The sequence below is a fragment of the Cyprinus carpio genome, chromosome A3, assembly GCF_018340385.1.
Source record: "Cyprinus carpio isolate SPL01 chromosome A3, ASM1834038v1, whole genome shotgun sequence".
Taxonomy (NCBI): domain Eukaryota; kingdom Metazoa; phylum Chordata; class Actinopteri; order Cypriniformes; family Cyprinidae; genus Cyprinus; species Cyprinus carpio.
The window spans coordinates 8333670-8356510 of NC_056574.1; the positions used below are offsets into that span (position 1 = coordinate 8333670).

General features: G+C 38.4%; 1 protein-coding gene, 2 long non-coding RNA genes and 1 pseudogene across 3 annotated transcripts; 3 read left to right on the forward strand and 1 right to left on the reverse strand.

Moving 5' to 3' along the window:
* The first annotated feature begins 927 nt into the window (after positions 1–927).
* LOC109098625 lies at positions 928–1338 on the forward strand. The gene is made up of 3 exons (XR_006153827.1): positions 928–1003; positions 1117–1200; positions 1277–1338. It is a non-coding gene; the product is annotated as an uncharacterized LOC109098625 (long non-coding RNA).
* A 767-nt stretch (positions 1339–2105) lies between these two features.
* Positions 2106–2663, forward strand: LOC122135966 (scavenger receptor cysteine-rich type 1 protein M130-like). The gene is made up of 2 exons (XM_042717251.1): positions 2106–2219; positions 2307–2663. The coding sequence occupies exons 1-2, from the start codon at positions 2179–2181 to the stop codon at positions 2659–2661; spliced, it is 396 nt and encodes a 131-aa protein (XP_042573185.1). The 5' UTR covers positions 2106–2178; the 3' UTR covers positions 2662–2663.
* Positions 2664–3420: 757 nt separating this feature from the next.
* On the forward strand, positions 3421–4178 carry LOC122135969. Its single transcript, XR_006153826.1, has 3 exons — positions 3421–3603; positions 3786–3809; positions 3920–4178. It is a non-coding gene; the product is annotated as an uncharacterized LOC122135969 (long non-coding RNA).
* Positions 4179–13990: 9812 nt separating this feature from the next.
* On the reverse strand, positions 13991–16128 carry LOC122138663 (annotated as a pseudogene).
* Positions 16129–22841: the final 6713 nt, after the last annotated feature.

Here is a 22841-nt window from a genome sequence, read left to right on the forward strand (position 1 = left end):
AAAATCACTATTAAATATGTCATGTCTATTATTAAATATGTCATGTCATTATTATTCAGGCAGTCTAATTTATGATAAATGAAGACTGTTAAATTACAGGTGGAAGGTAAAATTACATATAAAATTTGTGCTGATTAAGTGAATTAATGAAAACACAAAATGTGGAAAATTTAATGCCAGTTTTCTCTAGTCCTCCAGCTGAGTAGAGATGTTTAATTAATTATCTGCTTTTATAATTCAAAGACTCAGAGCAAAGACTTCGACTTGTGGACGGGCTTCACCTGTGTTCTGGGAGAGTGGAGATGTTTCGTGCAGAAGGATGGGGTTCAGTGTGTGACGCTGTCTTTGACCAGCAGGATGCAGAGGTTGTGTGTAGAGAGCTGGACTGTGGGGCTCCTGTACAGGTGCTGGGAGCAGCTGCTTTTGGTAAAGGAGACGCTCAGATGTGGACACAAGAGATTCAGTGCAGAGGAAATGAATCTCAGATACACGTCTGTTCACGATCATCTTCACAGATTTACAACTGTTCCCATGACAATGATGTGGGAGTGATCTGTTCTGGTTGAGTATTAACATTCGGCAACTCTTTAGATGAATTGCATACACATGTAATATACTGCTGTTGTTTTGTTCAATTATCTTAACTCTAGTTTCATACTGTTTAAAAGAGCTGTCAGTTGTTTGTCCAGGTTACACAGATCTCAGGCTGGTGAACAGTTCAGACGCTTGTTCTGGAAGAGTGGAGCTTCAGTTCCTCAAAGAGTGGGGCACAGTGTGTGATGCATGCTGGGATATGAGAGATGCCAGTGTCCTCTGTAGACAGCTGAATTGTGGGATTGCTGTGTCTGTTGGGGGTCAGACTGGTTTGGAGAGGGAAGTGGTGAAATCTGGGCTGATGTGTTTGATTGTGACGGGAATGAAACAAAACTCTCAGAATGTTCCATCTCTTCATGGAGTCGAGCTGAATGTTCTCACAGACGAGATGTTGGAGTCATCTGCTCTGGTGAACACATTCACACCACACTGAAGTCATGGGTTTCAGAATAAAACTACACATTTTAACAAATGTAAAATATGTTAGATAAATATTGAAAGAGAAATAAATACTCTCTCCAGACAGTAAAGCTCATCTGGAGAACTGCAGCTCTTCACAAACTCTCAACTGCAGCTCCACACAACAGCTGTCAGTAAAGAACTTTGGTGAGAAAATCAGCATCTGGGCAGATTCTCCAGTTGTTTGTGATCAATAATTTGTTTTTCTTTCTCTGAATATCAGGTCGTGGGGTCCATCAGGCTGGTGGGTTCTGGGGGAGACTGTGCAGGGAGGCTGGAGGTTTTTCACAGCGGCTCATGGGGGACTGTGTGTGATGACTCCTGGGATATTAAAGATGCCCATGTGGTGTGCAGACAGCTGCAGTGTGGAGTGGCCCTCAGTAACCAGCAGGTACCAGCCTGGTTTGGTCCTGGTTCTGGACCTATATGGTTGGATGAGGTGGAGTGTGAGGGGAATGAGACGTCCCTGTGGAGCTGCTCTTCTCCAGGCTGGGGAAACACAGACTGTCAACACAAGGAGGATGTAGGAGTCGTGTGCTCAGGTAGACAATAATGTAAATAATTAATTGGGAGGAGTCAGAATTGTTAAATTCTGTATGATTCCCATCACTTATATAAATCGCTGTCATTCCATGAGAGCTGAGGTTGATTCTTGTCAGTTTTCATCTAGAGTTTAAAGAGATCAGGTTAACTGGGGGCTGTGAAGGGAATGTGGAGGTTTTCTACAATGGGATCCTGGGGTAATGTGTGTTTTAAAACCAGATGGACAGAGACACAACGAGTCTGATCTGTCAAGAGCTGAACTGTGGAAGATCTGGCAGTGACCCCATTTATTCAGAGGGACTGAAGCCTCATAATTGGCTTGATAAACTTAATTGTCGACAACATGACTCCACTTTATGGCAGTGTCCATCTTCACCCTGGGGACAGAATGACTGTGATAATGAAGTCGCCAATATCACCTGCTCAAGTGAGATGATATTAACTGATTTAACATGGTACCTTAATTGAAATATGATTATTTTTGTCTTTTAAATAACTTTTCTGTTCAGTAGTAAATTAAATTGTAACGTTTTCAATCTCAGAGGAACAGAGGAAACGTGAGTCTCCTCAGAGTTTTCTGACATGTTCTACCTCACCATCTCCATACAAGAGACAGTGTTCAAGTAAGATTAATATAAGTTCATTATTATCACAACTTTAATCTTTGTTGTGAATTTTGTACTCAGTGGTGTTTGATGTGTGTGTTTTAGATCATGTTCCTCTCAGACTGAGTGGGAGATAAGAGCCGGTGCTCTGGGAGCTCTGGAGGTGTATCATAACACTGTGTGGGGCTCAGTCTGTGATGATCAGTGGGACATCAGCGATGCTCGGGTGGTCTGCAGGCAGCTGGGTTGTGGAGCAGCACTGAGGGCTGATGGGAATTCAGTCTTTGGTGCTGGTGAAGGTGTTGTGTGGATGAACAGAGTCGAGTGCAGAGGGAATGAGATTCACCTGTGGGACTGTCCTCTCTCCCTGAAAAACCACACTGACTGCTCCCACAAAGAGCACGCTGGACTCACCTGTGCAGGTCACAGCAAAATACTGAGGAATAATATTCATTTTTAGATAATTTTGCTCCCACAAAGAGCACGCTGGACTCACCTGTGCAGGTCACAGCAAAATACTGAGGAATAATACTTCTGCCACAACAACATCAGCTTCTCCTCCAGTTTCTCCTCCAGTGCGCTCAACATCAGTCTCGTCTCCACAAACTCCTCCAGCAGCGTCTCTCTCTGCCCCCCCAGTGCTTGTGATTGTTCTGGGAGTTGTGCTCTTACTGCTCTTAGTGCCACTGCTTATACTGATTCAGCAGAACAGAGTGATGAGGAGAGGTAGGAGAGATCCAGAGACTGTCATATTGTGTCTTATTCAGTGTGTGATCAGTCATGTGTTGTGAACTGACAGCAGGTTTGTCTGTCTACACTCACAGCTCTCTCTAAGAGGAGACACAGGTTTGAAGACTGAGGCCGTTTATGAGGAGATTCAGCACAGACACAATCACTTCACTCAGAGGGGTGAGACATGGGCCTTCAATCTCATTTAATAGCATTAATAAGAGTCTGTCAGACAGTTGATGTTCATCTATTATTAGTCCTGTTAAACCTCCTGCTTCAAACCACAGAATTCCTGACAGAAAACCACAGAGCTGCAGGTGGGTGTTTGTTGTGTGTGTGTGTGTGTGTGTGTGTGTGTGTGTGAGTGTGTGTGTGTTTGTGTGTTTTTTATTTTTGGTTTTTTTTGTTTTTGTTTGTCTGTTGATTGGGTTCATGTGAGGATACTTGTGTGTTTGTTAATAGGCCCAAAAAAGGGAGTTATGCCTATAATGCTTTTAAATGTGAATAATTAATATTTGTGCTGTGTTGTCTTCTTTATGATGCAAAGGAAATGAGGATTCAGTCTGTTTGTAATGATGAACATGTTTCTGACTGCTCTGCTCTTCTTTAACAGGGAGTCTCAGCTCTGAAGAACTGCATTCTGGGTATGAAGATGCTGATGAGTTTCTCTCAGGTTCGAGAGATGAAGCACACCTTCACTCCACATTCCACTCAAAAAAGACCCCTTGTTAATGAATTCACATAAATTAATAAATAAATGAGTGAACTAATTATTTTACATATTTGATTAATGACCCAATACTATTAAAATACTGCTGTTCACTTATATATTAACAGTTTTATCTCCTTTTTTAGCAAAAGAGTTCAAGACTGCATCAGGTCAGTAACCTATTTAACTGATCACATGATTCACTACCAGATGTTTAATAAACTCTGATGAAAGAACATATTTTGGCTTTTGTATCCAAACATATTGTGTGTTGATGCAGAAGAGATGGTGAAGGAAATCACACCGGGATACTATGATGATGTCATCACTGTTGGACTGAAACCAGATCGTGAGACAGTTGTCACTCTCTTACTCTACAACAGCATAGAATATAATATAATTAATAATAATAATAATAATAATAATCCTTTAAAATCAAGATTGTTACAGATAATATTTTAAACTACTGCCTTAATTGTTTTTTTGGTTTACATTTAAATTGACTCATATTTTTGTGTGTAGTGGACGCACCAGATAATTATGATGATGTCATCATTAATAGACTGAGCTCTCAAGGGGTAACAGGTGAGATGCACAGAACTACATTTTCTATGACCCTTTTCATGTTTTAATGAGGATCAGACATGTGTTCTGTGTAATCAAGTCACTGAAGGGAAAAGGGATCCTTCAAATGTGATAAAGTGTTTTATAAACTGAAATTATATTTTTATGTCATTCTTGATCAGAGAGAGTTCAGGAGGAGTATGATGATGTCATGAGTGTGAGTGAAGATGTGACAAACCTGTCGGGTAAGTTACTATAACCCTTTTGTTCTCATTTTTATTATCATCTTAAATTTGAATATTTTTTATATTTTTCCAGTTGTTTAGACTTAAAATATTTATTCAATTACGGTATTTGACATGATTTAAGATTTTGTTTTTAATAACAGATTATGATGATGTGGAGCAGGAGTCAAACAAAGAAGGGGGTCATTTGGCTCAATGATCTCATCCACTGCTTCGGTTCAACACATCTGAACAAAGTTTGAGTTATTGATATATTGATATTGTTATTAATATTTCAAATCTCAGGTTTTTATATTTTCCCCCATTTTTTGTATTAAATCTGTTATGCTTTTGTGGGATTTTGTTGGATTTTTTTGGCCTTTTTAATAGCAAAAAAAAAAAAATGTTTTGTATGTCAATAAGAGATTACATGATTCGTTAAGTCAAATGATCTTACATTATAAAGCAGAAACACAGTGACAATCAAAAACATCCTAAATATAAACACAATGACCATCAGTGATGTAACAGTCCTCCGCTTTATGTCAATAAGAGATTACATAATGCTGAAAAAATACTTGCATTTATTTTTGGATGCAATAAGTAACTTTCACAATAGAAAGAAAATGAATAACAATCAACTAAAATCAACTATTATTATCTTATGTGGTCAGGGCGTGTTATGAACCAATAAATAAATTTGCATATTGCTTGTCTGGTGGGCTTTTATATTTTACTTATAAACTACTTTTATATTCTACATTTTACTGTATAAGTACTGTGTTATATATGTTTAATTCAACGACCTGTAACACGTTTAAAATATTTATTCTCTATACACCATATGTAATAATATAATAATATAACAATATATTATGACTTAACAATGCTTAACAACAGAATATTAAAATCCCAGTGCAGCTCATGTCATATCTATCAATATATAACAAGCACAGCTGCATGTTGTGTGACGTCACAGCAGTTTCATCAATACACAAGGTAATGTCCTTCTACTTTTTTTTTTGACACAAGAGATTCAGTGCAGAACATTCGACGCTGTCCATTGTTAACTAATAAAATGTACCCATGATAATGACATAGGACTGATATGTTCTGGTAAAATGTTTAACCTCTTTGTGGAGAATAGAGTTCCAGTTGTTAAATACTCAAATTAATTTATTTGATCAATAGCATAATATGAGATCTCTGACTATATTAAACAGAGATTAGAATTAGAGAATTACTCAGATTATCTCTGTTCTCTCTTTAATGTTGTTTATTTAGTATTTGTTTGTTTAATATTTTTTTATTTGATTAGAATTAGAGAATTACTCAGATTATCCTGTGGTTACACTGATCTCAGGCTGGTAAATGGTTCAGACTCTTGTTCAGGAAGAGTGGATCTTCAGTTCCTCAAAGAGTGGGGCACAGTGTGTGATGCATGCTGGGATATGAGAGCTGCCAGTGTCCTCTGTATACAGCTGAATTGTGGGATTGGTGTGTCTGTTGTGGGATCAGACTGGTTTGGAGAGGGAAGTGGTGAAATCTGGGCTGATGTGTTTGATTGTGACGGGAATGAAACAAAACTCTCAGAATGTTCCATCTCTTCATGGAGTCGAGCTGAATGTTCTCACAGACGAGATGTTGGAGTCATCTGCTCTAGTGAGGGATTTTTATTGAAAAAAAAAAAAAAGTTACATACGAATACATGTATTACCTTGCGATCAGTGTTGCCAACTTTGCAATTTTGTTACTAGATTTAAGTTACTATAACCCTTTTGTTCTCATTATATTATCTTTATTTATGTTTTAATATTCTTAAAAATGTCAATTTTTTATTTTAATTTTCATTCACTTACAACATTTGACATGGTTTGTTTTTAATACCAGATTATGACGATGTGGAGGAGGAGTCCAACAAAGTAGATGGCCGAATGCTTACATCCAATGTCTTGGTTCAAAAAATTTGAACTCTTAAAAGCTTTGAGTAATATGTTACTGATATGTCAAATCTCATGTTTTTGTGTTCTCCCTTTTTTTGTATTAAAACTTCTATGGCTTTGTGAGATTTTTTTGTAGTTTTTTTTTTTTTTTTTGCCTTGATAATAGCAACACATTTTTGTGTGTATTTCAGTAAGACATTACACAGCCCCTGAATCCAAATGTCTGATCTTACCTTTTAATGCACAACCGTGGTGACAATTAAAGACATCCTAAACATAAGCCCAAATGACCATCAGCTGGGTGGTCATTAGTATACGTTATTGACTTTTTAACATTTTTTTTGATCAGTAATGATGGAGAGTTCTGTGGGATCTTTACTGTAGTACTTTAGGTTGGGGTGCAGTTCAAAAGTGGACTATGTAATTATATATAGGCTGTTTTTATTTATTAGGCACTCTTCACCTTTTTCTTAATGGGGAAAAGCAATAATGAGAATTGTGATAATTGTGGGGTTTAAAGAAAATGCTGAGTATGTCATATTACACTGTATATATTATCTGAGGAAAGACGGGGTGTTTCAAGATAGGGTTCAGGAGGCAGGGCGGGAGTGGAGTCTGATAGGGATACTAGGAACAGAAGGAGAGGGAGGGAGATAAGGATCAGCAGGAAAGCATTATTTAAATTTCTTAATGACATAGGGTTAATGAGCAGAATATGAATACACTTAAAATTACATGATGTTACACACTCTTGTACAGTATGTGGCGGTATGCACCTAAAAGTTATTTGCAATCCGCCATTAACCAAGAGAAGAAGATTATGTGCTCTTCCATGGGAGTGGAAAAACCTGTGTTCCTCTATCCTAGCTTTTTTGAGATCTCATAAAAGTCTCATTATTTATGGATGCCTCTTTGTGATCATTCAGCACGACACCACATGATGCTGGTCTGCTCCTAAAAAGGAAAACGTGAATTCCTTCAAAAAGAAATGTTACTTGGGTCATGGATGCCCAGGGATTACACCCACTAAAAGACAAAGTGCAAGCATCGACAGAGGCTCTGTGTCCTACCACTGTCACTGAATTAAAAGCCTGTTTTAGGGTTGTTGAATTACTATAACAAGTTTCTACCTAATTTGTCCAGTGTCCTAGCTCCCCTCCACAGACTGTTAAGAAAGGGCACTCAATGGTGCTGGGGCGATTCCCAAACCAAGGCTTTCCAGAAATCAAAGGAACTTCTACAGTCTGCAGATGTGTTAGTACACTATACTTCTGAGAAAGATTTGATCCTCTTGTGTGATGCCTCTTCATACGGCGTGGGAGCTGTGCTTTCACATCGAATGGAAGGTAACACTGAGAAAACCCCTGTGGGCAGGGCCGTAGCTGGGGTTTGCGGGGCCCCGGTGCAGGTTGTACCCGTGGGCCCTGTTTGAAATTGTGTAAATAGCACAAATGTAACAATGCTTAAGTTTTTTCAAGGTTGTAGGTGTCCAGGTACAGAAACTGAATAATCAAATGTAAATAGGATTGCATGGTCTTCAATGTATAAATTAAAGATTATTTAATATTAATTCTTGTTAAAACTACAAAGTAATTCAGTAAAGAGCAGTAAATAATTTTCTCCCATTTAATTTATTGGATTAACATTAAGGACACTGACAGCAGCTAGTAAATTAGGCGTGGTCACTTTAAGAGATAATACATCCAATATGATACACATCTGATTTCTTTCTCAATTGTTTACTTTCAGTTTAGACATAACCGACCATTTTTGAGAGGATAATCGCAAAGACGAGTTTTTATATGTATATTTATTTTAAGAGCAAGAAGAGACCGAGACCAAACTCATTTCGGTGTTCAAGGACTGTGAGATGCGGATGTCTGTGCGCGCTGTGTGAAGAGGAGAGCGAGCTCAAGCTTGAGTGAGATTTTCATGTATTTTTGTGTTTGTATGTTTAGATTTTCATGGTGTATTTGTTCGTTCAAGCATGGGATGAAGCGAAGAAAAGCTTGGTTCGGTGTTTGCTAGGCTCTCCGTGTGCGTAATGAACTCGGCGTGCGAACTCTCAGTTGAGTTTTTCCGCGTCTTGTGTTTGAATGCACTGTTTTGAATGTTTAAATTGGCAAGACTTAAAACACGTGCAATTGATAAGATTTCGTGACGACGCGCAAGGCCGTCTTCTTATGCTGGTCTCGGGCAGTCGGTCGAAATCATCCGGGGGGGCCCCCCTCAGCCGTGGGCCCCTATAATCGTCACCACCTTTCACCCCACTAGCGACGGCCCTGCCTATTGTCGCGCGTCTTTTAAATGAAGACTCTGGATTCAAACTGTATGAACGTGTTCACTTTACTTTCTTTATGCAACGTTAAACATACATAACTCACTGGCGCTTCCTCGTCGCCCTTTCTCGTGACATCATCAACCATTCGCCAACCTAGAACACCATAGCAACAACACCACATCTCCCCTTTCTAGAGATCAAAGGGTAGACTACCTTTGTCTCAACAGACCTTAGAGGATTATTCTGCCTCTTTTGCTGGAAGGTCTGCTCCTATCTAACTCTTAAACAAACCAAGTAATTATAACATTTGTCTTCATATTTCGAACATTCTTTTTTTTTTTTTTTTTTTTTTTTTTTTTTTTTTGTATGTACATTAAGTGGCAATGTATTTGTAACTATAATGCAGCAGTAAACCACACACTTGTTTACAGGTTCAACCTTGCAGGTTTCACGATCCGTCTCCCACACCTAGTTCTAGGTGTAGACACCACATCAGGAATGTCCTGCTCCTCTGATTCCTGAGTGACAGGGTGCGACTCAGTGATTGTATCCGAGGACTGATCTTGTGTATCATTTTTATCATCCTTAGCTGACGCTTGCATAGGTACCAGATGGTAACGATTACGTCTCACAGTCCCATGTTGCGTATTCACAAGGTAAGACCGTGGAGCAAAGTGACTGGCCACAATCGTTCCTGATTCTTTAGCATCAGACACCCAGACTTCTTCCCCCGGCTGTAGTGTGCTGAGTTTTCTAGCTCTATGATGTTTATTGAAGCGCTCTGCATCTGCACTCTTTCTTTCCTTCTCTTTTCTGAAAATTGCATCAGTATCAGGGAGTGCTGGATCCAGCAATGATGAGAGTGTGGGCACAGTTGTTCGCAGCCTTCTTCCCATAAGAAGCTGTGCTGGGCTGTACCCATTCTGCAAGGGAGTAGCACGATACGCTAGGAGAGCAAGGTAAGGGTCATCAGCTTTCTTGAAAAGAGCTTTTATTGTCTTGACTGCACGTTCAGCCTCTCCATTGCTCTGGGGGAACTTTGGGCTGCTAGTAACGTGGACAAATCCATAAGAAGCAGCAAAAGATGCAAATGAGTGCCCAGAGAATTGTGGCCCGTTGTCTGTAATTAGCGTCTCTGGAACTCCATGCCGTGCGAATATGGATTTCATGTGGACAATGACGTCAGTAGACTTGCTGGGTGATAACTGAGCAATCTCCACATACCTGGAATAGTAATCCACCACTAGCAGGTACGTCTTAGTTCCCAGCATGAATAAATCAGCTCCTAACCTTTGCCAGGGTCTGTCTGGAAACTGAGTGGGCATGAGTGGTTCTTTTGGGTTTAGTCTCTCCTTGAGGCATGTCCTGCAGTTGAGCACCAATTCCTTCAGCTGATTACTTAACCCTGGCCACCATACTGATTGTCTTGCCCGCTCTCTGCATTTTACAAGTCCTAAATGCCCCTCATGCAACTTGCTAAGGACACCATTTCTCATAGCGGCTGGGATGACCAACCTCGTGCCTCTCAGCAACAGGTTGTCCTGCACAGTTAAGAGAGCCCGTTCTGCCCAGTAACGCTTCAGTATTGGATCTCTCCGGCTGTGCTCTGTCCACCCTTCAACACACAGTTTCATCACACTGGAGCATACCTTGTCATTCTTTAAGTCTTCTCTCAGCTGTCCCAGGTAGGTTGTGCTTGCTGGCAAATTCCCCATGATAGCGTCAACATAAATGTTAGTGTCCTCCCAAAACTCTCTCTCTTCATGAAGCTCACACTGCTTTACCGGAGCACGTGACAGAGTGTCAGCTACCCACAAATCCTTTCCTGGCACGTGAACAATGGAGTAGGAGTAACGCATCAGTCGCATTTTGAACCTCTGGATACGAGGAGGGAGAGCATCCAGAGGCTTGCGATCCTAAGAGACTCAGTAATGGCTTGTGGTCAGTTTCCAATGTGAAATGTTTGCCAATGACAAAGTCTTTGAATCTTTCGCATGCCCATGTGAGCCCCAAGGCTTCTTTCTCCACTTGCGCGTATCTCTGCTCAGTCTGAGTAAGAGATCTTGACGCATACGCTATTGGCTTCCAACCTTCTGGCCACCTTTGAAGTAGGACGGCTCCCAGTCCGTAGGACGAAGCATCCGCTGACACTTTACAGTCTCTATTCGCATCATAGATGGCAAGAACAGGGGGGGATGACAGTACGTCTTTCAGAGCCTGGAACGCATTGGCTTGTTCCATGCCCCAAATCCAACAGTTCTTTTTCGACAGCAGGTCACGGAGAGCTTTGTCTTTATCCGCCAGTCGGGGAATAAACTTCCCAAGCTGATTTACCATCCCCAGGAAGCTCCGCAATTGACTCACATTTGAGGGCTCCGTCATGTCCCTGATGGCTGCTGTTTTCATGGGGTCTGGGCTAATGCCATTAGCAGAAATTATGTCCCCTAAAAAGTGTACTGTCTGCTTTGACAACTCACACTTCTCGACATTAAGGGTCATGCCTGCCTTTTGCATTTTCCTCAGTACTGCATGCAAACGGGTGTCATGTTCCTCCCTTGTTCTCCCCCACACCAGAACATCATCAATATGACACACCGTGCCTTCCAGTCCTTCAGTAACCTCAGTAGCCATTCTATTCTGGAAGTGTTCTGGGCGCAGATGATATACCGAAGGGAAGCCGTTTGAAAAAGTAACGGCCAAATGGAGTTATGAACGTTGTGTAGCGCGCAGAATCCTCTGACAATGGTATCTGCCAGAATCCCATATTGGCATCTAACTTACTGAAGATCTGTGCTCCAGCAAGCATTCCTAATGTCTGTTCAACTGATGGCAGGATGTATTTTTCCCGGCGAACTGACTCATTTAACTTGGAGAGGTCTACACATATCCGAACAGCACCTGACTTCTTTGGGACCACCACCATGCCAGCACACCAGTCTGTTGTTTAATCCACCCTGCTGATTACCCCCAAAATCTCCATACGGCTCAGCTCTTCTTTAACTTTACTCATTAAAAGTAACGGGATACGTCTTGGGGTTTTAAGAGAGAATGGAGAAGCCCCCGGTTTGAGCCTGATAACATATGGCTGTCGTACTTCCCCCAGACCGCTGCACAATTTTGGATAACTTGTCTTTAATATTTCCATATCAATGCTATCTAATCGTGCCACAAGCTCAAGCTTTGCAATAGCCGGTCTGCCCAGAAGTGCAGTGTGCAGATTTCTGATTATGTACACATCTTCCTCAGACTGTTTTTCACCTCTCTTCAGCAGCAGACTAGTAACTCCCACAACATCTAAGGGAACTTGCCCTGGACCAAGTAATGGCCTCGTTGCATCTTTGAGGGTAGGTAGGTCTTTATTAAAAATCTCCTCAAACACCTCTACTGGAATGACAGTGACATCCGCGCCGGTATCAATCTTAAACGGCACACATTTGTGTCTAATGTTTAAGTTTACCATCCATGGTTCGCCAGTACCTGTGATGCTGCCAATAAATATAGGGTCCCCCTCACACACTTCACGCACAGTTTTTGATGATGTGCACACCCGCTTGTAGTGCCCTTTTTTCCCACAGGAGTGACATTTTACGTCATTTGCTGGACAGTCACGTTTTGCGTGTGTTGGGGAGCTACCACACTTATGGCACTGGTTGCTATTCATCTTACTGGAGTGTACTATATGTGATTTCTGTTTAGGACCATTTCCTTTTTGGGGTCTCCCCACGTTATACTTTCCTTTGTACACTCTGTCGACAGAGCCCGCATCTGCAGCCACAGTGTCTGTCACACTTCTCAGCGCAGCTTGCTGTCGTTTCACCTCCTCACTTTGCCGCGCCATTGCTATTGCTTTTTCCAAGGTCAGCTCGTGATCCAGCTGCATACGCTCAGACAGCCGTTTGTCAGCCAACCCCACGACGAGCCGGTCCCGAATTAGCTCATCATGTAATGCTAAATAATTGCAATGTTCAGCCAGAGCATACAAAGCTGTCACAAATGAATCAACAGTCTCATTTTTCCTCCTGTTTACGCATATTGAAACGTGCCCGTTCGTAAATTACATTTCTTCTCCCAACGAAATGTGCCTCAAAACCTGCTTTTACTGCGTCATACTTTGTTTTGTCAGCGTCTGCCAGTGGTAACCCACGGAGAATATCATCCGCCTCATCTCCCATGCAGTAAATGAAAGTATTCACCTGATTTTCATCCGAGTTTTCTTGCAGGTTGCTCGCCAATCGGAACCGTTCAAACCTCCGGATCCATTTTGCCCAATCTTGTGGTTTAGAAAAGTCGAACGGCTCAGGCGGCCGTATGCTGAAAGTAGCGCTCGGTCCCGCTGCTCTCGGTGCAGCGACCGCATTATCTCCGCCATCCATTTCAGCTCGCACGTTCTTCCCATGTCTCCGGGCTTCGCGAGCAAAACTCAATCAGGTAGCACGTCAAACTACAGCACTTCTGACACCATGTCGCGTCTTTTAAATGAAAACTCTGGATCAAAACTGTATGAACGTGTTCACTTTACTTTTCTTTAGGCAACGTTAAACATACATAACTCACTGGCGCTTCCTCGTCGCCTTTTTCTCGTGACATCATCAACCATTCGCCAACCTAGAACACCATAGCAACAACACCACATGTACTTCGTCACACACTGTTCCCAGCTCCCGCAGCAAATGACCTGGGGTCTCATTTATAAAACATGGCATATGCATTTTCTATGCCCGTTTTGTGAAAATGCAGCTTTTTATTAAGAGTTATTTTGTTGAAACTTCGGGCTAAAAAAAAAAAAAAAAAAAATAGAAACTAGTTATTTTAACTGTTGATCTATGATTTTAACTATTTTACAATATTACTGATTTTGTAGTCTTTGTGAGAATAAGAGACTTCTTTCAAAAACATAAAAAATTGAAATAATAATCATTCAAACGTTTGACCGATAGTTCAATAGTTAGGAAAAAACTTACATTTCCGTATACTTGTCTGTAGTGCATTGCACCTCATTTTTATTCAGCGGTTAAAGGATGGAAAAGTATTAAGTGTATTACTTCCTGCCTGCTGTAGGTTAAGTGGAATCAATAATCCAGGGTTGGATTTGGTCCCCACTACTCTCTTACAGTGAATCTGATCTGAAGCCCCTTAGCTTTGTGTGAGACAGGGCTGTTTAAAGCGCTTTGACTGAGCTGCTGTTGCTGAGTGTGTATGTCTGTTGTGTCATTCTCAATTTCCCTGAAGTCCAAGTCTAATATCTGTGCCAGTGCCCTGTGAAGTATCTCGCCAAGGTCTCGGCCTTTGAAAATGGAAGAATTAATTTAATATTCAATGAAAAGTCTCAAGCAGGCAAATTGCCAGAGAATTCATTCTTTATTCAAGGAAACACCCACAGTCTGAATGCAAAGAGGCCTCTTTAAACTAACAGAAAGAGGTTAAAGCAGAAAGAAATCATGTTTGCCTGTTGGTCTCAGATCTCATAGAGCAGGTAACCAGAGAAGATACTGAAGCGGCTTTGTGAGTCCCTCTTGCTTAGTTCACTGTTGTTCAGCCCGAACAAACAGCCGATCTCCAACTTTAAGCTGCCAGCACTACATTGTTGCTTGCAGTGTCTGTATGAAGAAACATCACCACTGCCAACCGCACTCGCCACAACCTAGAACACACAAGAGTGGAAATGAGCAGATTTATCAGACTTATTATGCTGCAATAGATGTGAGTCCTTAATATTTTATTATGTAGCAGCTGTTTTATTAAAGCAACAAAGCAGGAGTTTTCAGAAAGCTTCTTTTTTTCTTCTTTTTTTTTTTTTACATTTGAATTGAATCTTATTTATTTTTTTTATAAAATCTATGAAAGTGTAAGGCGTACAAATGTAACATATTAATTTAAAATTGAATTAAATATATTAAATCTAACAATTTTCTGACCCTGGACCACAAAAACCAGTCATAAGGGTCAATTTTAAAAAACTGAAATCTGAAATAAATAAACTTGATGATTGGATATATGGTTTGTTAGGATAGGACAATATTTTGCTGGGATACCACTATTTGAAAAATCTGGAATCAGAAGGTGCAAAAAAATAAAAAAAAATAACTAAAATAAAAAAAAAAAAAATTGAGAAAATCGCCCTTTAAAGATGTCCAAATGAAAGCAATGCATATTATAATCAACAAAATTACGTTTTGATATATTTTTATGGTTGGAAAATGATCTTAGTTAATATCCTAATGATTTTTGGCATAAAAGAAAAATCAATAAATTTTGACCCATACAATGTATTTTTGGCTATTGCTACAAATATACCCATGTCTTAAGGTCCAGGGTCACATAAAAAAATAAAATAAAACATAAATAAATAAATAAATAATAAAAATATTGAATTTGCAATTATCTTATTCCCAGCTTTACTTTTTCAACTGAAATAAATACATTTGCATAAGCTTTTGTAAAAAATACAAATAAAAAAGCAATAATAATAATAATAAAATAATTTCAATAAAAAAACTTTATATATGCATTATATATATTAAACATTATAAAAATGATATAGAATTTTTATTAATAGGGTGTACAAAAAAAAATACCTAATAATACAAATATTGTTTTGTAGATGGCTGTATTTTGACAATGAAGAGAACATATTGTATTTACACTTTCGTTCACGTTCAAAGGTTTGGGGTCAGTAAGGTTTTTATTTATTTATTTATTTTTTGTAAGTCAGCAAGAACACACAATAACGTGATTAAAAGTCACAGTTAAGACATTTATATTGTTACATATATATATATATATAATATATATATATATATCTATATATATATATATATATATATATATATTATATATATATATATATATATATATGCTATATATATAATTTTTTTCTTAAATTATAAATGGGTCTTTTTTATGCATACAAAAATATAAAGCAGCCTTTATAAGGCTTACATTTTTATCATACTTAGATATCTTTGTTTGAAAACCCCTGCAAAAAAACCTCATGTTGAGGTAACCTCACCGTCTGGTCATTAAGAATCAAGTCCACTCGTAGGTTTTGGCCGGGTCTTCACAATGCTAAAGATGAAGTAGTACACTCCCGCTGTCTTACAGGTGCAAAGTCCCTGTCGAGGATTCATAACCTCCTCCCAGATTAGTAATCACGTCGTTAAAAACTTTATCACATCATTCTTGCCGAAGGCGTCCTGCAGCGCAGCACTGAACGCGCGGACCCTCCCTTACTCGACGAGCCTACAACCTGAGGGGTCCGGCTGGGCCAGGCGGACCTGCTTACCTGGAGGTCCCGGTGGACCAGGAGGTCCTGCTGCAGATGAGGTGAGAGGGATGACTAAGCCATTGCCTCTGGTCTTTAGAGCGATCTGAGGAGGGGGTCACACCGATCCTGCAGGAGCCAGGGAGGGTCTCCCAGATGCCTGCTCTGGTCCAGAGACAGAAGTGTGAGGAGAACTGCTATCCAGTGCTTGGCCATGGTGAAGTATGAGTTCAGAGAGATGAAGGGACTCAAATGTAAAGCCCATGGTAAGAAGTCACACAGATTTTTGGCTATGAATGGTTCAGTTAGCTGGTCACGTGATGAAGTTGAGAAATTGTTTGTCATCTGACATTTTTCAGCATCAGCAAAAACTAATATTATGCTTCTTTAAAACTAACTTATGCTTCCCTATGAGTCTTATGAAACTGTTATTGTGCAACAATGCTGTCAGAAGATTGGACCACTGACTTATATTTTTACCAGTGATGAACCAACCAATTATTAAAATAATGTGAATGGGTGCTGTCAGAACAATATGTGTTCCAACAAGCTAACAAAAGCTAGCAACAATCCACGAGTATCCATGAAAAGTCTTAACAATGGATTTTTTTTTTTTCTTACAACCATGCAGCTTTTCACTTCATAAGGCATTAATTGATGTACTGGGAGTCATTGTGGATTACTTGTAGATTATTGTAAATGTTTTTTTATCAGCTGTTTGGATTCTCATTTTGACGGCACCCATTCGCCCTGCATCCATTCATTGGTGAGCAAGTGACGTAAGCTAAATTTCTTTCTCCAAATCTGATCTTGGATGGGCCTGAGGGTGATACATTTTCAGCAAAATTCTGATCTATTCCTTTATGCGAGTGTTAGATGTTAAAGTTTATACCATTATAGCAGAAAAATATGAATGGTTTTTGGGTATATAGGTGCATACGTGCATAAGTGTCAGACTATTACAGTGATCATTTTGTCAGTGATGTAAATGTTGAGAATCCATACGCTCAGATTCACCAATGTATACCCTTACCACATCTTTCAGGAGGACTGTCACTGAAAATAAAAATTCTCCAAATGTCATCTTAAAAAGTCAAGATCATCTACAGTAAACATATTCAAACACCTCCACACACACATAAAACAACACAGTCACGTTTAAGTCTATTAACAGCTGCATGGATTAGGCATATGAATGAAAGGTGCTTTAGACCTCCCAGGGTCTCTCTTTATGACCCAGCAGTCCCCCACACACAACCACCAGAGGTCTGACTCGCCTCATCATCAGTTACCCTGACTAGCACACACACACACACACCACACACACACACACACACACACACACACACCACACAACACACACCACACACCACACACTACACACACACACACACACACACACACAGCACACACCACACAAAACTTCATTTTGTATGACCTATAAGTTTGTTTCTTCAAGGATTTTGATTGCCATCTTTGTGCAAACATTCAGAACAAAACTTAGGGTTGGGGTTGGGAAGTTTTTGAAGTAGATTATAGGCTTGCAATTTTCAACTATATATAAAATTCAACAGTTTTTAAGCTTAAATCTCTCTAAATTTTGTTTTATGAGTTAAAAAAAAAAAACACCATGGGTCAAGAAATATAACATGTGAATATAATATAATATAATATAGATATAATATATATAATATAATATAATATACATTTAATATAAGATTTTTTTTTTTTTTTGCATTTTTTTTTTTGCATTTTTGCATCGGACAGCAACCAACTAAAAATTAATTAATAATCATTTCACAAAACCCATGCCTGCTTTCAATATATACATTACTCATACTTTTTTTTTCACCCATATTTTGTTTTTGAAGATATTAACTGTGGAAGAAAATTGTTTTAGAACTTAAAACTATTATACTTGAATAATGTATTTTTTAACCCATTAGACACCATATTTTTGATACTTTACGTTTCTTGTAAATATTACTTTTATTTTACAAACTACGAAAAAATGCATTGGGTATCAACCGATAAAAGTTCTTAACACAAGTGTTCTCAAATTAAAACACAATGTCTTTGTACTCTCAAATTATGTGGGTTTGTCTACACTGACAGTAGTTGGCTATTTCTCGTTTCCAAAACTCCCTCAGGCTTTGCAGGCTCTGTATTGCTTACGTAGGGTTAGCATTTGCTAAACACCATTCTTCTTGACTTGCTTATATTTTTCTGTCCCTCCCTCAATACTTGCAACTGTGTGACAACAGGGTGTCTCACAAAAAGCCGAAAGGCTCTATTCAGAAAAACACCACCCTTAAAATATTTTTACAGTGAATGTTGATATATTACTATTTCTCTTGGAATAACTACTAAGTGTTTTGTATCTGCTATAATAACAATCACATTATGAAATATTGAAATTTGTTTCAAACAGAAGTTCTCCGGTAAGATTTAATTAGCTGCCATCGATTTAAAGGCCATTTTTGATAAAGAATTGCTTTAGGAATGAAGAATTAAAAACATGATCACTTTAACAAAATACCTCTTTAGCGAGGACGACGGTTTTATGCTATTGGACTCCCAAAGGATCTCAGTAAGAGCTTGAAGAAGGTACTGTTAAACAATTCACTAAAACCATCCAGAGAGAAAGTGGCAGGAAAACGCAAAAAAGAACAAATCTGTTTTTAAAAAAGTCTTTTTGCCACAGAATTTATTGCTATGTTTGAATAAAATCGTTCGCATGTCTTCGCATTAGATCACGTATCATATTGATATACAGTATGTTGCTCTTATAGGAAAAAGTGCATGTTTGTAAGAAATAAATACATCATTAATACACTTTCAGAAAAAAAGGGTACAAAGGGGTTCATTGGGGTGGTTACCCTTTCAAAAGGTACCACTTTTGTATCTTTTTACGGTACTAAATACATTTAGGTATATTGGTCTTTAGGGTATTGTCTCTTTAAGAGTACCAATATGGGCAGTCTTATTTAGGTACAAAGGTGTGCACTTTTGAAAAAAGCGTACCCGCCCCCCGCCCCAGTGAAGCTTTTGTACCTTTTTTTTCTGAGAGTTGTACCCATTCTATGGTTTAATTGTGGATTATTGTGATTTTTTATCCGCTGTTTTGGACTCATTGTGACGGCACCCAGTTCACTGTAGAGGATCCCACTGTGGAGCAAGAAAGTGATTGTAATGCTAAATTTTCCAAATCCTGTCCAATGGAGATACAAACCCATACTACATCTTGAACAGCCTGAGGGTTATACATTTCAGCACATTTTTTCATAAAAAAATGTCTAAAAAAGTTGTGTCCATGGTTTACTCAGTTAGCCTTATGTCGTTTGATACAAAAACCAGTATGACTATTATTCTAAAGAAAGAAAATAAGATTATTTTAAGTATGGTGGTATCCAAGCTGTTATGGTACCACTCCTACTTTGATTGTCCAGACAAGATTGAATTTAATTGACAAAACTAAGTGGAAATTTTGCCATTTTGCACCTCGGACTCGAAATTGCAGCTTAATTTGGCTATGCGAGTATTGGACGTATCCAGGTTAAAATTGGTCCTGTAAAGTGTCCCCTCCGTAGGCTGCTTTCAAATCCCTCAGTGGGACGGCTGGATTTGTCTATAAATCTGATTTAATAATGTTCTTGCTTCATATCTTATTTGATTTTTTTTTTTTTGTAGTTTGTATTTGTTGGCTCTCACTCCACCCTGTGTGTTTCCCACCTTAGCACAGCGAGGACACATCATTTTCTTTTTACTGTTTGCACCATGTGCAAACATTCAAAAACGTCCCTCCAATGGTGCTGTTCATGCCAAAGAAAATATCTGCTTCATTGAGATGATTTACGCAGACACTGGGAATAGAAAGCTGTGCGGGATGGGCAAAGAACTAGCATGTATTCTCGAAAGAAGATCTTTTTTTGGCGGTACCATAATAAAAAATGATGGTAAATCGATGAAACTTTATTTAAATGTGACTATTTCCAGCCCCTAATGTCCTAAAAGAGTCTTTCACGGTGGTGATGTGCCTGTAAAACAGAAATGTTACCAGAATATCCTTTATTGCTTTTGAGAATAGGAGAGATGTTTCTCTGCATTTAAAGGGGGAGCGAGGGAGGCTGGTGTGAGCTGTTACGGCGGGCATAATCAGATCGAAGATACACTTATCGCTCTGCTCGTTTTGAACAGTCTGCAGGCCTCTACTGCTGTGAGGCTACAAGCTTTGCGAAACGGCAAATGTTTTAACAAGATTGTGGAGTCTCAGGTGTTAAGAAAGTGTTCTATAAGCTTACATCTTGTTCTATAAATTGTGCAATCCTTCATAATGCTTTATTTGACACCGGAGTACTCTAAAAATCTTTATTGAACATTACAATGTGGAGTTCACTAGGTTTGCTTTTTGTGCTACAGTAACAAGTAGGTAAACCAACAAAGTTGACCCAGGATGTTACAGTTTTATGTTAGTATCATTGATATGCTATTGTTTTTTTTTTTTGTTATATTTTTGATTTAGATTATATTTTTATATTTTCTGCTTTAATTTAAATTAGTTTTTGTTTTTTAGAAATGGTTGTTTTTTAGATTCATTTGTTTGCAATTGTGAAACAGCTACAGTATATGATGGTGATGATTAATGATGATTAGTATGTACCTTTTATCTGTCGTTTAAAGTGTGACACAAACATTAATTTTTATTTTAATTGGTTGTATTTTCTTGACTCATGCTCAACATTGTAGCCACTGTAAACAAAAAACAACCACAAACAAACAAACAATAAAAATAAACCAACAACTAAATCAAATATAAATAACTCTTCTTCTTGGCAGGTACCTTGAGGAAAACCAGGACATGTCTAGACTGAGTTTTTTGTCACGACCAGTTGTACTCGTATTAAGGTTTTTTCAGTGCAGCACCTATAAGATTAAAAACCATTCTTTTACTGTATAGGGCTTTGGAGTGAACTATATGGTTCTTTTTTTATTTTTTTTTTTTTTAAGTATTGGTTACATTATGGGTTCAACAGATCTGTGTATTAGAGTGCTTATAATACAATGATGGCTGTAAGAAAAAATTCTTAAGGCCACAAAGTTATGATTGTTCAAGTACCAATTGTGTGTTTTGGATTACAGGGTGTTTTGCCTCGTATGGGCCACCTGATGGCACTGTTGTCCTTCATGCACTTTTTGTCAAAATGTAGGGAGCCTGCTGTATGTAAAAAACAGATCAGATTGTGTCATGGTATGATATATTTTTTCACAAATAGGAGCTATAGACTATTTACTGATTGTGTGAAATGAAAACTTGACGTAGAACCCAATGATGAAATCCAAAAACAAAAAACCCTTCTTCCCAGCATTGTGCGTCATACGCTGTCCCCATATTTATTCTCCATTATAGCATTTCTTAATATATTGGATCACAATATTAGAACATATGCATTTTAAATATAGGAATTCCATATTACTTAACTTTTTTTTTTGTCTTTTGTTAAACTCTAACATATTTTTTAATGAGAAAAACAATATGTGTAAGTTTTAGTATGGATTTAATAAAACCTGTGGATGTTTTTTTTTTTTTTTTTTCTTGATGTACTATATTAATTGGTTTGTCTCAATGGTAACATCTTTTCCTGTTTTTAAAATGAAATTACGGACATATGCTTGACATTAACAATGCAAAGAGATGGTTTTAAAAATAAATGTATTAGTTTCAAATCGACCTCCATGATGTAAAATTACTCTTAAAGCATTATAACCCAAAGCTCCTAAAAATAGATCTTTCTCCAGCATGGTTATAATCCTGTTTTTTAAAAATTTTATTTCCTTTTTAATGCCAAGATTTTAATTTAGTTATTCTTGTTCACTGTGAAAACCAAAACCAAAAAACAAAAACTAAATAAAACAAAACAAAACACAAACATTTTTTGCAGGACACACACACACAAACAATTTTACAAACAAACAAACAAAAAATAAAAACAAAACAAAACAAAACATTTAACAAAAACAAACAATGTCCAAAGCACAAAAAAAAAGACAATACAAAAAAAATAATGTTTCTGATTAAAGGCATCTCTTTTTACACCCTTTAAAATACGATATCCAATGACAACACACACCATTAAATTTTAAAGGTAACCATTTTCAGAAAAGATAACATAAAACAGGCAATGGCATGACTTCATTCCTCATACAGCAACATGTATCTGGCCTCTCTCTATCAACATGTTTGATTGAGTACTCGATTACCACAATAAGCTTGGGACATCTATCTACCAAGATGTCTGTTTAAACACAGCCATTTTATTAAAATAATAGGATCTTCTGATGTTATTAAGTAGTGATATCAATCAAACATGGCCCCAGTCTCAAACTAAGGTACGATAAGGGGAATTCCTCATATGCGTCTGTCAAGCCTATGGGGATGATCTCTGCATGCGGTATTAGGATGGAAGAAAGGACAGTTGGCAGCACCCGGACCTGCTGGGTGTTCACACACCATCTGTTGTACATCAGACTGCTTTACCTGCTGCCTTGAGAAAAAACCTCAGGGAGTTTATTAAATCTCAGCTGGCTTGTTCTTGGTTTGGTGTGTTGTGACCAGTGAGGAGAGGAGTGAGAGGCATACAACAAAGAGTGCTTGAAGTCACAGCACACCCGAATCTGTTTACTTGAATGTAGTGTTTTCACAATGGGACACCCATGGGCCAAGAATCCCACAGTCAGAAGCAGAAACAGACCGAGGAAAAAGGACCCGCCTTCCGTATGTGCCTGGTGAGCGCTGGCAACAAGGGTCATGTGCTGGACTACACATTTAATATAGAAGTTCTATATATATGCTGTGTGTCTCTTATGCTTACCAAGGCTGGCATTTTTTTTAAATAAAAAATACAGCAAAAAGTCAATATATTGAATTATTT

Coding starts and splice junctions, on each gene's coding strand:
- LOC122135966 (XM_042717251.1), top strand. CDS start 2,179: ATGTTCTACCTCACCATCTCCATACAAGAGACAGTGTTCAA. Junction 2,220..2,306: donor ATACAAGAGACAGTGTTCAA/GTAAGATTAATA, acceptor TGTGTGTTTTAG/ATCATGTTCCTCTCAGACTG.